An 18,022-nucleotide genomic window follows, 5' to 3' on the forward strand; every position below is an offset into this window, starting at 1 on the left:
AAACCAAACTAAATTGACAGGAAAACTTTATTTGAGCCAAGAAAGTTGACAGTTTAATTAGGGGGGGAAATTAGTTGAAAGAACCTGACCAGTTGAATGCACAATTCTTCAATCTTCATTAAAATAGCACATTCAATTTCCACTGGAATTGTGGTCTCGTAATGTTTGCTTTACTTTGCCCAAGTGACCTGTAACTACAACCCATGTTTTACAAAAAATGGGTTCCCATCATATGGATCCTAGGCTAAACATTCCTTCTGCCAACTCAGTTGACATTTAAAAATGGACTAATCTGAAGATCTTCCATCTGTCTCCAAGGTCATTTGAGTATATCATGACAGTATTAGTACTGGGGTTTGAATTGATAATAGCTACCTTGGATGAGTTCATAGTGAGTACAAGAAGGGGGATAATTTTGCTGGCAGAAAGCTTTCAAATAATGTAGAATGGAATGGAATAGAATAGAATAGAATAGAATAGAATAGAATAGAGTCCTGCAACAGTTGTATGACAAATGGTCATAAGTCACATTTTTCAGGAGGGCCTTTGTAAGTTCAAACAGTCACTAAGTGAACTAATGTAAGTTGAGGGCTACCTGTATTCACACTATCTGCAGCTGGAAAACTCCATTATTATTATTATTATTATTATTATTATTATTATTATTACTACTACTACTACTACTACTACTATTATTATTACTATTAGTATTATTAGTATTATTAGTATTATTAGTATTATTAGTATTATTAGTATTATTAGTATTATTAGTATTATTTGGATTATTTGGATTATTTGGATTATTTGGATTTGTATGCCGCTCTTCTCCGAGAACTGGGGTGGCTCACAACATATCAAACAATATACAATGTACATATCTAAAAAATCCAATTAATATCATTAAAAAACTTTAAAAACTCTACTAACATTTAAAATCATTCATTCCCAATTACACAGCAAGACATACTGCACTTGTCGGCCAGGGGTCTAAGCTCTAATGGCCCCAAGCCTGGTGGCACAGATAGGTCTTTAAATTTTTACGGAAGGCGAGGAGGGTGGGGGCAGTGCGAATCTCTGGGGGGAGCTGATTCCAGAGGGCTGGGGCCCCCACAGAGAATGCTCTTCCCCTAGGACCCGCCAAATGGCATTGTCTAGTTTACAGGACCTAACCGGTCTCTGGGTCTCATGCGGCAGAAGGTGGTCCCAGAGGTAATCTGGTCCAATGCAATGTATGCTATCGCCCCCTTCCCCACTTTTATTGATGGATGTTTTAACCACAGTAATAAGTAAATATCAACATGGTCAGAGTGCCAGTTTGGTGTTGTAATGATTAAGTCATCCGATTAGAAACCAGGAGACTTTAAATTGTAGCCCTGTTTTGGACGCAAAGCCATCTGGGCGACCTTGAACCAGTCACTCACTTTTAGCCCTGGGGATCAGCTAAGGGCAAACCGCTTCTGAAATCTTGCCAAGAAAACTACAGGGATTAGTACAGGTTATTGGCAGGAGGCAACATTGACTGTAAGGCACAGAGAAAAGAGAAAAAGAAGAGAGAGGGGTGGAGAGGAGAAGAGAGGAGGGAGTAGAGTCAAGGGGAGAGGAGAGGATAAAAAAAGAGAGGAGGGGAGAGGAGAGGAGAAAAAGGGAGAGGAGAGGAGGGGAGGGAGTGGTGTCGAGAGAAGAGAAGGGAAGAGAAAAAGAGGAGAGAAGAGGAGAGGAGGGGGAAATTAACAGGACCAGCAAACAATCCCTGGCAAACAGACTAAAGGAGATATCTCACTAATGTGCTTGCTACTTTTACGGCACTGGACTGAAGGCCTGCAGCCTTGTACATCACCTGTATTGCCAGCATTGCTTTTCAAGTTGCCCAGATGAAAGGCTGCCAGTTAAAGAGGTGTTCTAACCCTTGGGTAGTTCTGAATACATGTCTAGTGTTATTCTAAGACAGTAGCAAAAACATATCCAACAAACTACACATCAGGACTGAAATGCTGGTGGCATGTTAGCTAGCAGCTGATCTGGGGCATAAAGGTGGAATGAATGAGCCATTAAGAATGACACTCATGAGAAAGAGGAAGAAAGAAACTTAACACACACACACACTTGATTTTGTTGAGTAAACAAAAGTTTGGTTCTGTAACCCAACAAGACCGACACAGACTTCAGAGGAGAATCAGAACTGCAGAAAAAACAATTGCTGCCAACCTGCCTTCCATTGAGGACCTGTATATTACACGAGTCAAAAAGAGGGCGGTGAAAATATTTACTGACCCCTCACATTCTGGACACAAATTATTTCAACTCCTACCCTCAAAACGTCGCTTACAGAGCACTGCACACCAAGACAACTAGATACAAGAACAGTTTTTTTTCCAAACGCCATCACTCTGCTAAACAAATAATTCCCTCAACACTGTCAAACTTTTTACTAAGTCTGCACTTCTATTTCTACTAGGTTTTTCTCATCATTCCTATCATCTTTTCCTCCCACTTAGGACTGTAACTTGTTGCTTGTATCCTAAGATTTTTATTAATATTGATTGTATCTTCGTTGCTTATTTGACCCCTATGACAATCATTAAGTGTTGTACCACATGATTCTTGACAAATGTATCTTTTTCTTTTATGTACATTGAGAGCATAGGCACCAAAGACAAATTCCTTGTGTATCCAATCACACTTGGCCAATAAAGAATTCTATTCTATTCTAAAGAATTTGGGCACTTGGGCATGCTTTCAAGTTTCTCTTATTCTATATCACTACAATAAATAGCATTCCTTGGATGCCTGACATGCCTACATTGTGAACTATCTTACTTCAAAGAGCGGACATCAATTTTGAAAGCCTCTCCCAACTCTCTCTCTCTCTCTCTCTTGCTGCTCCCTTCCTGCATTGGCTGCTTTTCAACAGGTGTCAAACCCTTCAAACTTAGGAAACTAACTTTAGATGTAGAGAAATGTCAAGCCTTACACTTAGGCAGGAAAAACCCAAAGCACATAGAAACATAGAAGATTGACAGCAGAAAAAGACCTCATGGCCCTTCACTCCTCCACTCAAAAAAGAGTATCCTACGAAAATAGACTAACAATCCTGGGCCTAGAAAGCCTAGAACTACGGCGCCTAAAACACGATTTGAGTATTGCCCACAAGATCATATGCTGCAACGTCCTACCGGTCAATGACTACTTCAGCTTCAACCGCAACAACACAAGAGCACGCAACAGATGCAAACTTAATACGAACCGCTCCAAACTTGACTGTAAAAAAAATGATTTCAACAATCGAGTTATCGAAGCGTGGAACTCATTGCCGGACTCAATTGTGTCAACCCCTAACCCCCAACATTTCTCCCTTAGACTCTCCACGATTGACCTCTCCAGGTTCCTAAGAGGCCAGTAAGGGGTGTACATAAGTGCACTGGTGTGCCTTTCGTCCCCTGTCCAATTGTCTTTCCTTTCTCTCACTTATCATATATATTCTCTTTCTTTCATATATCCTATCCTGTAAGTTCACTTTACCCCTATATGTATTACTACATGTCTATTTTTCTTCCTATGTATTTGTGTATTGGATGAATGAATGAATGAATGAATGAATGAATGAATGAATGAATGAATGAATAAATAAATAAATAAATAAATCTAGTCTGCCTTTATACTATTTCTTGTATTTTATCTTAGGATGGATATACTGTATGTTTATCCCAGGTATGTTTAAGTTCAGTTACTGTGGATTTACTGACCACGTCTGCTGGAAGTTTGTTCCAAGCATCTACTACTCTTATATAGACTGGGTGAAACTAGGCTTAATAGCAGTAACTATGAGAGGGATCCAATTAAATATGAGTCAATAGTGTGCAGCAGGAGCCAAAAAGCCAATGGAATCCTGTTATTCCATGCTTCGATTAGAGGTGTGGATGAGCCCACGGTCTGCTTCTTTTTTTCCCTTATCTAGGCCAAAGCACCTGCTCTTCAAATTTCCAACATCCATATCATGCAAAGGCTGCACAAAGAAATAAATACTTTAAACTTCCCTAAAATACATTTTTTTGAAGCTGAGCCTCCAATTAAAGCCACAGCTGGTTTACAGTAGAATTTTTAAAATTGCCCTTTGTGGATCTGACTTGTGTTTATTATGAAACATAATCTGCTTTTGAGGGTAACTAGGAGTTTCCTGGGTATGAATCATAGCGTTTCGCTGAAAAGCTTACATTGCTCCCTTCTGGAAAGCCATTGTTCCCCAAAAGAATAATAGAGGAAACGTTATTTGAGAGCAGGTACACATGTTTACCAAGTGGAATTTCTCTTCTTATGCAAAATTCTAACCGTGTAGGAAAGAAAAGAATGAAGATAAGGGAAAATACACCAATTTAACATCTTAAATGAAAAGGAGCAACCAAGGAATTGGAAAATGTGGACATTAAGCTGGACAGTAATGCCAACTTTAGCCTTTCTCTCTGTTCTATTTTTCACTGTCCCCAGAGTTCAGAAAAGCCTGAAAACTGGTGAGAGCAAAAAATGACCCAACTGGAGGTTCAGAAACGAACTTCCAATGGGCCTATTTGGCTTAGACAAAAAGGATAGGCCAGTGGTGAAATCCAAATTATTTTACTACTGGTTCTGTGGGTGTGGCTTGGTGGGTGTGGCTTGGTGGGCGTGGCTTGGTGGGCGTGGTAGGGGAAGGATACTTCAAAATCTCCATGTCCTCCCCACTCTTGAGGGAAGGATTCTGCAAAGTCTCCATTCCTTCCCCACTCCTTGGGAAACATAGAAGACTGACGGCAGAAAAAGACCTCATGATCCATCTAGTCTGCCCTTATACTATTTTTTGTATTTTATCTTAGGATGGATATATGTTTATCCCAGGCATGTTTAAATTCAGTTACTGTGGATTTACCAACCACATCTGCTGGAGGTTTGTTCCAAGGATCTACTACTCTTTCAGTAAAATAATATTTTCTCATGTTGCTTCTGATCTTTCCCCCAACTAACTTCCGATTGTGTCCCCTTGTTCTTGTGTTCACTTTCCTATTAAAAACACTTCCCTCCTGAACCTTATTTAACCCTTTAACATATTTGAATGTTTCGATCATGTCCCCCATTTTCCTTCTGTCCTCCAGACTATACAGATTGAGTTCATTAAGTCTTTCCTGATACGTTTTATGCTTAAGACCTTCCACCATTCTTGTAGCCCATCTTTGGACCCGTTCAATTTTGTCAATATCTTTTTGTAGGTGAGGTCTCCAGAACTGAACACAGTATTCCAAATGTGGTCTCACCAGCGCTCTATACAGCAGGATCACAATCTCCCTCTTCCTGCTTCTATTCTCTCATTGATCCCAGCGGCCACGAATCCCAGTGGACAGTTAGGTCCCACAGAGTGGGTCTTCTCCGGGTCCCGTCAACTAAACAATGCCACTTGGCGGGACCCAGGGGAAGAGCCTTCTCTGTGGCGGCCCCGGCCCTCTGGAACCAACTCCCCCCAGAGATTAGAATTGCCCCCACCCTCCTTGCCTTTCGTAAGCTACTTAAAACCCACCTCTGCCACCAGGCATGGGGGAATTAAGACTTCTTCTCCCCCTAGGCCATTACAACTGTATGCATGGTATGTTTGTAGGTATGTTTGGTTTTATATATTAAGGGGTTTTAATTTACTTTTAGTATTGGATTTTATTGTATATTGTCATGATTGTTGTTAGCCGCCCCGAGTTTTCGGAGAGGGGCGGCATATAAATCCAATAAAACTTGAAACTTGAACTATTCTCTCATTGATTATTTTATCCTATACTCGCTCTTCTATTCTTTTCTCTAATTCTATTTCCTCAAAGGTATCCTCTGTTACCTTCATTGTGTATTATTGTGTATTGGACAAAATAAATAAATAAGTAAATAAAATAAGAGAATGACCAATTTTTACATGTCAACTTTCCTGTATTATCAACAAAGACAGCTGCTTAAATCTCTGGATAAAAAAAAGAAAAAAGAAATGGCCATTATGCATTCTTGCATCATGGATGGCATTCAGTACTCCAAAGCAACTGATATGACAATACAAAGCAAGGTCACTTAGCAGGCAAGCTCAGAGTGTTGTATGTATACAGTGAACAAAAGAAACTTCTGACAATATTTATCAGGATTATCTTTCCTCCTGAGATGAAGATGGATTCTGTTTATGGCTTTATAACACATTAGCTACTACTGATGTTGCTTGAAGGAAAAGGTAAGTATCAGAGGTGGGTTCTATTTACCTTCCCCACTGGTTTGCATCACAATGGAAGCGCATGTTTTGTGTCCCCACATGAAGTTTTGATGCCAATATAATATACAAGGGGACACAATCTGAAGTTAGTTGGGGGAAAGATCAAAGGCAACATGAGAAAGTATTATTTTACTGAAAGAGTAGTAGATCCTTGGAACAAACTTCCAGCAGACGTGGTTGGTAAATCCACAGTAACCGAATTTAAACATGCCTGGGATAAACATATATCCATTGTAAGATAAAATACAGGAAATAGTAAAAGGGCAGACTAGATGGACCATGGGGTCTTTTTCTGCCGTCAGACTTCTATGTTTCTATGTTTCTATTACATTACATTACATTACATTACATTACAATATTATATTATATTATATTATGTTATTACATTACATTACATTACATTACATTACATTATATATATATGATTATATATTATATATTATATCTTGAACACCCAGTTCTTATCTAGAAAAGTTGGAGCGACCTCCGCAGCCAGTCACAGACTGCAAGCAGGCCACATCCAGCCCTCAGGTCACATCTTGCCCAGGTCTGCTCTCTAAGTATGATCATTATTATTATTTGTTGTGGTTAGCTCTGGCCCAGCTCCTGCCCCAAGGAATGTGCAGGTGGATGTGGGGGAAACATCCACATGCCGCAGGCCTCTTTTGCTCCCGATGGAATCTGCCAACAAAGCCTCCTCTGACCAAGGAAGCGTGAGTGACAGGGAAGAGGGGAGTTTGGCAGACAGCCCGGGAGGAGATCAATCATCTGTATCATCCTTGGATTCTGAACAAGAATTAATGACACATTCACGCATGTGTAGAATGATGCATAGGAGACAACAACTGAAGGATTATTACAAGAGAAAATGAGGCCACTTTTGGTTGGGTGGGGCTGCTGTAATTAGTGCTACAGATAAAAAGAACAGCGTGCTGGTTTAGCCTTGTGGCAGTTTATCTGATTCATTGTTTCGTCAAGATCGTGGTTTGTGTGCTGTTCAAGATTGTGTGGGGACTCTCTGGACTTTAGAATTGGACTCAATTTCCCAGTTATTGGGTGAGCAATTGGACTGCATTTAACCTGTGCCTTGTGTGTACCAGAAAATCCCTTTGACATTTAAAAAGGGAGCTGTTTCTGTTTTTCTGTTTATAAAAACTTTTGGGTTTTCCTTTTATCGTGTGGTTTGTGTCTTCCTGGACTAATTACCCTGTAATTACAGGCAGTTGAAACACGCCAGCAGAACATTATTATTATTATTTATTAGATTTGTATGCTGCCCTTCTACGAAGACTTGGGGCGGCTCATCGTTTCTCATTTGTAAGCCTCTGTAAAGAAGCTTAGCATTCTTTGAATGTATTATCATGGTGGAGGAAGAAATTCCTCCTCACCATAATAATACTTGGAAACATAGGTTTAACTGCTGGATGAATCCCAGTCCAGAATGGGGTAGGTCAGCCACATCTCCAGAACTTCCCCCTTTATCTCTTGTTGAGTGTGCCCAAGAAGCCTCTGTGCAGCTAAAAATAATCTTATCAAAAAGTTGAGAATGAATCAGTATTCTTGCTAATGTTATACAACCATTAAAATTGAAGAGATCTTTAAGTGCATAGTGCTGAAAGTTCTTAATCCATTTCTTGGGACTTCTTGTCTAGGTAGCATGCAAGGGTTGAGTTCATACAACACATTTCCGGTCACAATTCAAAGTGTTGGTTATGACCTCTAAAGCCCTTCATGGCATCGGACCAGAATATCTCCAGGACCGCCTTCTGCCGCACGAATCCCAGCGACCAGTTAGGTCCCACAGAGTTGGCCTTCTCCACAATGTGGTCTGGTGGGACCCAGGGGAAGAGCCTTCTCTGTGGCGGCCCCGACTCTCTGGAACCAACTCTCCCCAGATATCAGAGTTGCCCCCACCCTCCTTGCCTTTCGCAAGCTCCTTAAAACCCACCTCTGTCGTTAGGCATGGGGGAATTGAAATTTTCCTTTCCCCCTAGGCTTATAGAATTTATACATGGTATGCTTGTATGTATGAATGGTTCTTTAAATTGGGGGTTTTTAGATTATTTTTAATATTAGATTTGTTTACATTGTCTTTTTTATTGTTGTTAGCCGCCCCGTGTCTTCGGAGAGGGGCGGCATACAAATCTAATAAATACAAATACAAATACCTACAACATTCTGGGACTTACTTACTTACTTACTTATTTATTTATAGGTTAATCCAGGATTTTGGATTGCTTCTTATAGCATTTTATTCATCTAACCTTCAGTGTTGGAGGTACAATGTAGAAGCATTCCTATGGCATTGCATTCAACCTTGCTGTCTTCCAGTTGTGTTACGACCAAAAAGGATTAGCGTTAAGCCATTAACGGAGCAGTAAAAACTACTCCCTGCTTTATATTTGGTTGCCTTCAATGCAATTCTGATATTCTGGCGAGAAATTATCGATGATTAGTTCAAAGGAACTGAAGCTCCTTTTGTCCAAGCCTATACAAAGCTTATTTCGTACGCAAGCATTACTAGAAAGGTAACTATTGAAACATACATCTCCGTAAAGCCCTCTTGCGCCAGTTGTTCTACAGTAAACAGACATACAAAAGTAAGAGCCATTGATCATAATAAAAATGGACTGGCTAACTTTATCGAATGCAATGCAAATAATAAATTCAAAAGCTAGGAGGAGTGAGATGTGTTTTCTTACCAGCTTGTTTTTCTTATCCATGTTGTGGAAGGGTCTTCAGGGGCTCTTTTTTTTAAGCTTTCTTCTCTCCTGCAGAAGTTTTTCCTCTTTTCACATGGAATACACAATCTTTGTGTTGTTTTGTCCTCTGAGTTGTTGGCAAAGGGGGGGGGGGCGTTGAGAGGGCTCTAATGCAGCTGAGATCCTGGTGCCAACTGCCCTCAGCAGACAATGGTTCAATTGGAAGTTGTCTTCTAAACAAAGGAGCTTTTCCTAGGAACGACTGATTCACGTCGTGTCCGTTGTTCTCCCCACCACAGAACATCAAGGCCACATGCTACATATGTCCTTTCCCTGAGATATATCATCACTTCCCCCAGATCCTGCCAGGCAAGTTTAATTAGTTTAACCTCCAACCGCTATGCTTAGGGGAGCCTCTTCTGTCCCAAGGTAACTAAGCACTGTCAGCTAGATTCCAACAAAATATGACCTTTGGAAGAATTGCTCACAGCATTCCCCACCACCACCGCAGCCACTAAGATTGCCCAAACTTATCAAGAGCCTCGACCGAAAAAGTACAAATGCTACATTTCTGCAGAGTTCAACAATACAACCAGTGATGGGCTCCTACGGATACGGTCAGGTACGCAGAACCAGTTAAAAAAAATTGGTCAGGAACGCAGAACCAGTAGAAAAATGTTGAACTTTTTTCTTTTTTCCCCTTCTGGGCTCTGGGTATGTTTTTCCTATCGCAGTAAATGAGGTTGAATGTGTATAATTTTAGAAGAGCTGTGCGTGCATGTGCGTACATGCACTTTATATAGTAAGTATCTAACAGCCAACACGGGTTTGTCAGAAACAAATCATGCCAAACCAATCTCATATCCTTTTTCAACACCATAACCAAATCAATAGACCAGCGCAACACAGTGGACCTCATTTACTTAGACTTCAGCAAAGCTTTCGACAAAGTCGACCACTATCTCCTAATCAACAAAATTTTAAAAAGCGGAGTAGACTACAACACTTGCAGATGGATTAATAGTTGGCTGACCAACCACACCCAACGAGTTGTCCTCAACGGTTCCAAATCCACATGGAAGAACATAGGCAGTGGGGTACCACAGGGTTCTGTCCTGGGCCCTGTGCTCTTCAACGTTTTCATCAACGACTTGGACGAGGGAATAGAAGGGCAACTGATCAAATTCGCAGATGACACCAAGCTGGCGGGGGTAGCCAATACCCTAGAAGACAGGCTCAAATTACAGAAAGACCTAGACAGACTAACACAGTGGGCCCATACCAACAAAATGATGTTTAACATCGACATGAGCAAAGTCCTTCACCTAGGCAGAAAAAATGCTGGACACACATACAACCTGGGAGAAACCCCTCTTAGCAGTAGCGACTGCGAAAGAGACCTCGGAGTCTTGGTGGATAATCAACTAAACATGAGCCAACAATGTGCAGCAGCAGCTAAAAAAGCCAACACAATCCTAAGCTGCATCAACAAGGGAATACACTCCAGGACCAGGGAAGTCTTAATACCACTCTACTACACCCTGGTCCGACCACACCTGGAGTACTGTGTTCAGTTGTGGAGAAGGTGCAAAAAAGAGCAACCAAGATGATTAAGGGACTGGAAACCAAGACTTACAAAGAGAGACTGAGGGAACTGGGCATGGATAGCCTAGAGAAAAGGAGGGCCAGAGCAGACATGATAGCAGTCTACAAGTATACGAGGGGATGTCACAGAGAGGAGGGGATCACTTTATTCTCCAGGGCACCAGAGGGCCGGACGAGGAACAATGGCTTGAAGCTGACGAAGGAGAGATTCAACATGGAGATAAGGAGGAACTTCCTGACGGTCAGAGTGATCAACCAATGGAACAACCTACCAGCGGACATTGTGAATTCCAACACTCTGGACATTTTTAAGAGAAGAAGACTGAACTGCCACTTGACTGGTGTACTATAGGGTTCCTGCTTGGGCAGGGGGTTGAACTTGATGGCCTTCATGGTCCCTTTCAACTTTAACAATGAATGAATGAATGAATGAATGAATGAATGAATGAATGAATGAATAAATAAATAAATAAATAATGTATATTTTTGTGTGCCTGTGTGTAATAGGTATGTACACCTATGGCATATATACACAGAATTAAATAGTATATTTTGGATGTTCAGTAATAGCAAATAGATAGGGAAATTGTATCTCTTTGAGACGAGGAGAGGCCAGGCAACCTAACCGAAACCTTTAATGTGAGTGACATCAAGTTGGTCACCTTTAAGCCAGTCACATGATCTTTAAGCCACACCCTGGTCACATGACTATCAAGCCACTCCCACCTAGTCACATGGCTGGCAAACCACACCCACAAAATAAGCCACGCCCACAGTGTGGTAGTAAATTTTTTTGCAGCCCTTCACTGATTACAACAAAGGAAAAGTGCCTCAGATTCTCTGAGGGAATGACCGCACGCAAAACCGTGGACTTTAATTCCCAGAATTCCCCTGCCAGCATGGTTGGTTGGCAAATTCTGAGACTTGAAAGCCACACATCTTCAAGTGGCCAACATTAAGAAACATTAATTCTAATCTAATTCACACATGTATTCCTTCAAAAGTCAGCCTTATTTTGTGGTAGTGGGGTGGGGAAATGGCCTTTTCTGTCATGCAGGTTTAAAGCTGCAGACTACGTGTTGTGGTTAGCTCTGGCCCAGCTCCTGCCCCAAGGACTGTGGATGTGGGGGAGACTTCCACATGCCGCAGGCCTGTTTTGCTCCCAGTGAAACCTGCTGATGAAGGCTCCTCTGACCAAGAAGACAGAGCGACAGGGAGGAAGAGAGTATGGCAGACAGCTCAGAAGGAGATCAATTATCTAGCTCCTCCTTGGATTCGGAACAAGAGTTAATGATACAGCCACGCGTGCGGAGAGCGATGCATAGGCAGCAACAACTGAGAGATTATTATCAAAGAAAATGAGGCCACCTGTGGTTGGGTGGGGCTGTGGCAATTAGTGAGGCTGCTATAAATAGCCGCCTGTGGGTTTGGCCATTGTGGAGGATTATCTGATCGTTGTGTTTCGTGCCTGCTTTGCTGACTTTGACCTTTCTGTGCTGATTTTTCCCCGCTTTGAAACTAAACCAGAGCAAAGCGTGTTTAACTTTGTGAAAGAAGAAGGACTGTGAATTGCCTCACAGCTGCAAGCTAAGTATCACAGAAATGATAAAGGACTTGTACAAATTACCAGTTTGTTTGGAGACAAGTGTTCTTTGCTATACAAAAAGAGTGCTTAGTTTATTTGCATTTTTGGTATAAAGAACATTGTTTTGAATTTTCAAACGTGTGTGTGTCTGAAATTTGTATCTGTGAATTTTTGGGAGGATTCTGCCAGAGAGCCCAACAGAACACTATGTATATAGTGATCCCTTGTTTTTTGCGGGGGATGCGTTCCAAGGCCACCCGTGCAAAACGAATTTCCGTGAAGTAGAGGAAAGATGTTTTTTTAATGTATTTGGACTTTTAAAACCCACCCTTTTCATTAAACAGTCATTCTATAATGTTTCTCAGCTGGAACTACATGTGATACCCACCAGTTTCTTTAACAGAGTACAGTAGTACTGTAGAAGAATTTTATGTATTTTTAGTGGATTTAAGCCTCCTTTGAAAACCTGTGAATCCGCAAAAGATGAACCGCGAAGTAGCGAGGGATTACTGTACTTGCTAGAACTTTTGACAGACCCATCCTTGAATATAGCTCATCTGTCTGGAACCCATACCACATCTTGGACATCAACACCCTTGAAAATGTCCAAAGATACTTCACCAGAAGAGCTCTTCACTCCTCCACTCGAAACAGAATACCCTACGAAAATAGACTAACAATCCTGGGTCTTGAAAGCTTAGAACTACGACGCCTATAACACGATTTAAGTATTGCCCACAAGATCATATGCTGCAATGTCCTGCCTGTCAATGACTCCTTCAGCTTCAACCACAACAACACAAGAGCACGCAACAGATTCAAACTTAATATTAACCGCTCCAAACTTGACTGTAAAAAATATGATTTTAGCAATCGAGTTGTCAAAGCGTGGAACTCATTACCGGACTCAATAGTGTCAAACCCTAACCCCTAACATTTCTCCCTTAGACTATCCCCGATTGACCACTCCAGGTTCCTAAGAGGTCAGTAAGGGGTGTACATAAGTGCACTAGTGTACCTTCCATCCCCTGTCCAATTGTCTCTCCTTTATCTCACATATCTTTTCTTCCTTTCATATATCTTCTCCTCTGTTTTTATATATTTTCTTCTATCCTTTTCTTTATATATATTACTACGGAGAGGGGCGGCATACAAATCCAATAAATAATAATAATAATAATAATAATAATAATAATAATAATAATAATAATACATGTCTATTCTCTTCTATACGTATTGTGTATTGGACAAAATAAATAAATAAGATCCATCCCTCTGAATGAGATATGTGAGCTTTAGTCCACAAGCAACACACACAGTTATTATCCTGTGGCTGTTTTCATAAACATGTTAACCAGTATCAGGTTCCTACCGGTACAAATGAGGACGCCGCACCAGTAGTAAAAATGGAGATGTGTGTGCATCTTATAGCATGCGTGCATGTGCATCCTGGTCAGATTTTCCTTCTGTGCATGCACAGGAAACAAAATCTCGTGAGGGGATGAACACATGTGTGAGATTTCGGTGTTTTTTTGCTTCTGTGCATGTGCAAAACCAAAAAAATGCCCAAAATCTCATGCACTCGCACATCCCTTCATGAGATTTTCTTCCTGTGCATGCGCAAAAGCAAAATCTCATTGGAAAGCACACATGCGCATGCCACAGACCAGAAGTTGCATGCGCAGCGCACTGGTAGCAGTGGCAGCAGCAACTCCTGTCTGATGTTAACTCATAGTTTATTGAATCTGTTGGCTAGACTTCTCGTACAGAAAAGATTTGCATGCTTCACCAAATGTACAATACAGAATAATAAAATAACCACATTTTAGCCTAGTGCAATATGGGAATGAAACTTTTAAATCAAAGCTTAAAAGTTAGCTCTCCCAACAAAATGTGAAGCCCCCTGACACCTAAATCAAAGTGTTGGTTATGACCTATAAAACCCTTCATGCCATTGGACCAGAATATCTCCGGGACCACCTTCTGCCACACGAATCCCAGCGACCGGTTAGGTCCCACAGAGTTGGCCTTCTCCGGGTCCCATCAATTAAACATTGGCTGGCGGGATGCAGGGGAAGAGCCTTCTCTGTGGCGGCCCCAACCCTCTGGAACCAGCTCCCCTGGAGATTAGGATTGCCCCCACCCTCCTTGCCTTTCGTAAACTTCTTAAAACCAACCTCTGCCATCAGGCATGGGGGAATTGAGACATCTTCCCCAGGCCTATATAATGTGTGTATGTTTTTTAATTATGGGTTTTTCAGTTTTTAAATATTAGATTTGTATTTTACATTGTGTTTTACTATTGCTGTGAGCCGCCTTGAGTCTACGGAGAGGAGCGGCATACAAATTTAATAAATAAATAAATAAAATACACAAATCTGCATTAATGCTAGACAATTGTCATAATAAATAGTGGTTTTATTTTATTTGGGGCTACCTCTACCTCGGTGAAGGGCTGCAAAAAATTTTACTACCACACTGTGACCATGCCTTATTTTGTGGGGGTGGCTTGCCAGCCATGTGACCAGGTGCCTGGCCTCTTCTCACCTCAAAGAGATACAATTTCCCTATCTATTTACTATTACTGAACATCCAAAATATACTATTTAATTCTATGAATATATGCCATATGTGTACATACATATTGCACACAGGCACACAAAAATATACATTATCTACTATATAAATTGTATGTACAGACATGCACAAACGCACAGCTCTTCTAAAATTATACACATTCAACCTCATTTACAGCGATAGGAAAAACATACCTAAAGCCCAGAAGGCGGAGAACATTTTTCTACTGCTTCTATGTACCTGACCGTACCTGTAGGAACCCATCACTGCTCTACCTCCGGATCACTGAAGTTCCCCCCCCCCAAAAAATAAATAAATTTAGGAGTGATATCTAAGTGCCACAAGGTGCTTCAGAGGAATTTCCTCGAACAGAACAGTTAATGTGGAAAGTTAGTTGGAAAGATGCTTTTTCTTTAAGGAGGAGTTAACAATGCAGAGGACATGCCACATCTGCTCCAAAGTCCCTTTTCAACTTCTGTTGTCCAACAATGCAAACAATTCCGAAAATTGATTGGCATAGCTGAACATTAAGAGCAGCAGATTGACTATCTTGGTGGTGCAGTGGTTAAAGTGCAGTACTGCAAGCTATTTCTGCTGACTGCAACTTGGCAGTTCGAATCTCACTGGGCTTGAGGTTGACTCAGCCTTCCCTCCTTCCGAGATGGGTAAAATGAGGACCTCGATTGTTGGGGGCAAGATGAGGACTCTGTAAACTGGTTAGAGAGGGCTATAAAGCATTGTAAAGTGGTATATAAGTCTAAGTGCTATTGCTATTATTAGAACTCCATGTTGCCATCCCAAAGAAAGGAAGGTCTCTATCCTTTAGCAAAACTGCTATGTTCTGTCCAAGATTTGGGATTTCGGCTGAAGTGTAGCATTGTGCTCGCTCAAGTCTGCAATGGATAGGTGAGTGAGGCACACAGTGCAGGGTAGGCAGGTGAAGAGTTTTAGTTACAATTTTTAATTATTACATTTAATTATTAGATTTGTTTCTGCATTGTTTTATTGTTGTGAACCGCCCCAAGTCTTCAGAGAGGGGCGGCATACAAGTGTAATAAATAATAATAGGCTCGACTACTGGAACACTCTCTACATGGGGCTACCTTTGAAAAGTGTTCGGAAACTTCAGATCGTGCAGAATGCAGCTGCGAGAGCAATTATGGGCTTCTCTAAGTATGCCCATATTACTCCAACACTCTGCAGTCTGCATTGGTTGCCGATCAGTTTCCGGTCACAATTCAAAGTGTTGGTTATGACCTATAAAGCCCTTCATGGCACCAGACCAGAATATCTTCGGGACCGCCTCCTGCCGCACGAATCCCAGTGACCGGTTAGGTCCCACAGAGTCGGCCTTCTTCGGGTCCCGTCGACTAAACAATATCGTCTGGCGGGACCCAGGGGAAGAGCCTTCTCTGTGGGGGCCCTGACCCTCTGGAATCAGCTCCCCCCTGAGATTAGGATTGCCCCCACCCTCCCTGCCTTTCGTAAACTCCTTAAGACCCACCTTTGCCGTCAGGCATGGGGGAACTAAAACATCTCCCCATTGCCCATGTTGTTTTGCCGTTTGATTGATTGACTGTGTGCCTGTTTTTTTTATATATATTGGGATTGTTTTATGCAATTACTAATTTTAAATTGTAATTAGATTGGTGGGCATTGGATTTGTTATTATATACTGTTTTTTATTATTGTTGTGAGCCGCCCCGAGTTTGCGGAGAGGGGCGGCATATAAATCCAATAAACCTAACCTAACCTAACCTAATAATAATAATAATAATAATAATAATAATAATAATAATAATTGTTATTATTGTTGTTGTTGAGAGAGAGAGAGAGAGAGAGAGAGAGAGAGAGAGAGAGGTGCAGAAACTACGGAAGATTCAGGTGGCACCAGGCTACAAAGCGAGAATCCATGGGTTCAAGTTCCACCTCAGGAATGCAAAAGAGATGATTGACTTTGGACCAATCACCAGGAGACATTGTGTTTCTAGTCCTGCCTTAGATATGAAAGCTGGCTGGGTGACTTTGGGCCAATCACCAGGAGACTACGAGTTCTAGTCCTCCTTTAAGGCATGAAAAACTAGCTGGGTGACTTTGAGCCAGTCATTCTCTCTCTCTCTCTTCCTCTCTGTCAGGAAATTTCTCCTTTGTTCTAAGTTGCTTCTCTCCTTATTCAGCTTCTACCCATTGCTTCTTCTTCTACACTCAGGTGTTTTGGAGAATAGGTTGACTCCTTCTTCTTTGTGGCAACCCCTGAGATATTGGAACACTGCTATCATATCTCCCCTAGTCCTTCTTTAAATTAGACGTACCCACTGCACATGTGCATGCGCGAGCGTGCAAAGTGGGTGGCCGCGCCTACGAGATGCAGCCACCTGCTGTTGGAGGAAGCAAACTGGCAGTGAGTAGAAACATAGAAACATAGAAGATTGACAGTAGAAAAAGACCTCATGGTCCATCTAGTCTGCCCTTATACTATTTCCTATATTTTATTTTAGGATGGATATATGTTTATCCCAGGCATGTTTAAATTCAGTTACTGTGAATTTACCAACCACGTCTGTTGAAAGTTTGTTCCAAGCATCTACTACTCTTTCAGTAAAATAATATTTTCTCACGTTGCTTCTGATCTTCTAACTTCAGATTGTGCCCCCTTATTCTTGTGTTCACTTTCCTATTAAAAACACTTCCCTCCTGAACATTATTTAACCCTTTAACATATTTAAATGGTTCAATCATGGCCTCCCCTTTCCCTTCTGTCCTCCAGACTATATAGATTGAGTTCATTAAGTCTTTCCCGATACGTTTTATGCTTAAGATCTTCCACCATTTTTGTAGCCCGTCTTTGGACCCGTTCAATTTTATCAATATCTTTTTGTAGGTGAGGTCTCCAGAACTGAATACAGTATTCCAAATGTGGTCTCACCAGCGCTCTATATAGTGGGATCACAATCTCCCTCTTCCTGTTTGTTATACCTCTAGCTATGCAGCCAAGCATTCTACTCGCTTTCCCTACTGCCTGACCGCACTGTTCACCCATTTTGAGACTGTCAGAAATCACTACTCCTAAATCCTTCTCTTCTGAAGTTTCTGCTAACACAGAACTGCCAATACAATACTCAGATTGAGGATTCCTTTTCCCCAGTTAGAACCCACTCCCGAAATAGAGCCTCGTCTTGAATTCCACCATCCCGCAAGTTTTTTTAATTCCATTTTTCTCCATTCTGTTTTGTCCTTGCTGATGTAATGATGAGATCAGGCTGATTCTTCTTTCTCCAGAATGCCCTGTGGTCT

General features: G+C 41.4%; 1 protein-coding gene across 1 annotated transcript in view; it reads right to left on the reverse strand.

Annotated features, from left to right (window-relative positions):
- ENPP2 (ectonucleotide pyrophosphatase/phosphodiesterase 2) overlaps positions 1-9,387 on the reverse strand; it is a 119,799-nt gene extending 110,412 nt beyond the window's left edge. Inside the window, exon 1 of the mRNA XM_070748236.1 lies at positions 8,962-9,387. Coding sequence (XP_070604337.1) covers positions 8,962-8,982 — 21 coding nt within the window. The 5' untranslated portion in view covers positions 8,983-9,387. The remainder of the gene's footprint in view (positions 1-8,961) is intronic.
- Between the last annotated feature and the right edge of the window lie 8,635 nt (positions 9,388-18,022).

The sequence above is a fragment of the Erythrolamprus reginae genome, chromosome 3 (assembly GCF_031021105.1).
Source record: "Erythrolamprus reginae isolate rEryReg1 chromosome 3, rEryReg1.hap1, whole genome shotgun sequence".
NCBI lineage: Eukaryota > Metazoa > Chordata > Lepidosauria > Squamata > Dipsadidae > Erythrolamprus > Erythrolamprus reginae.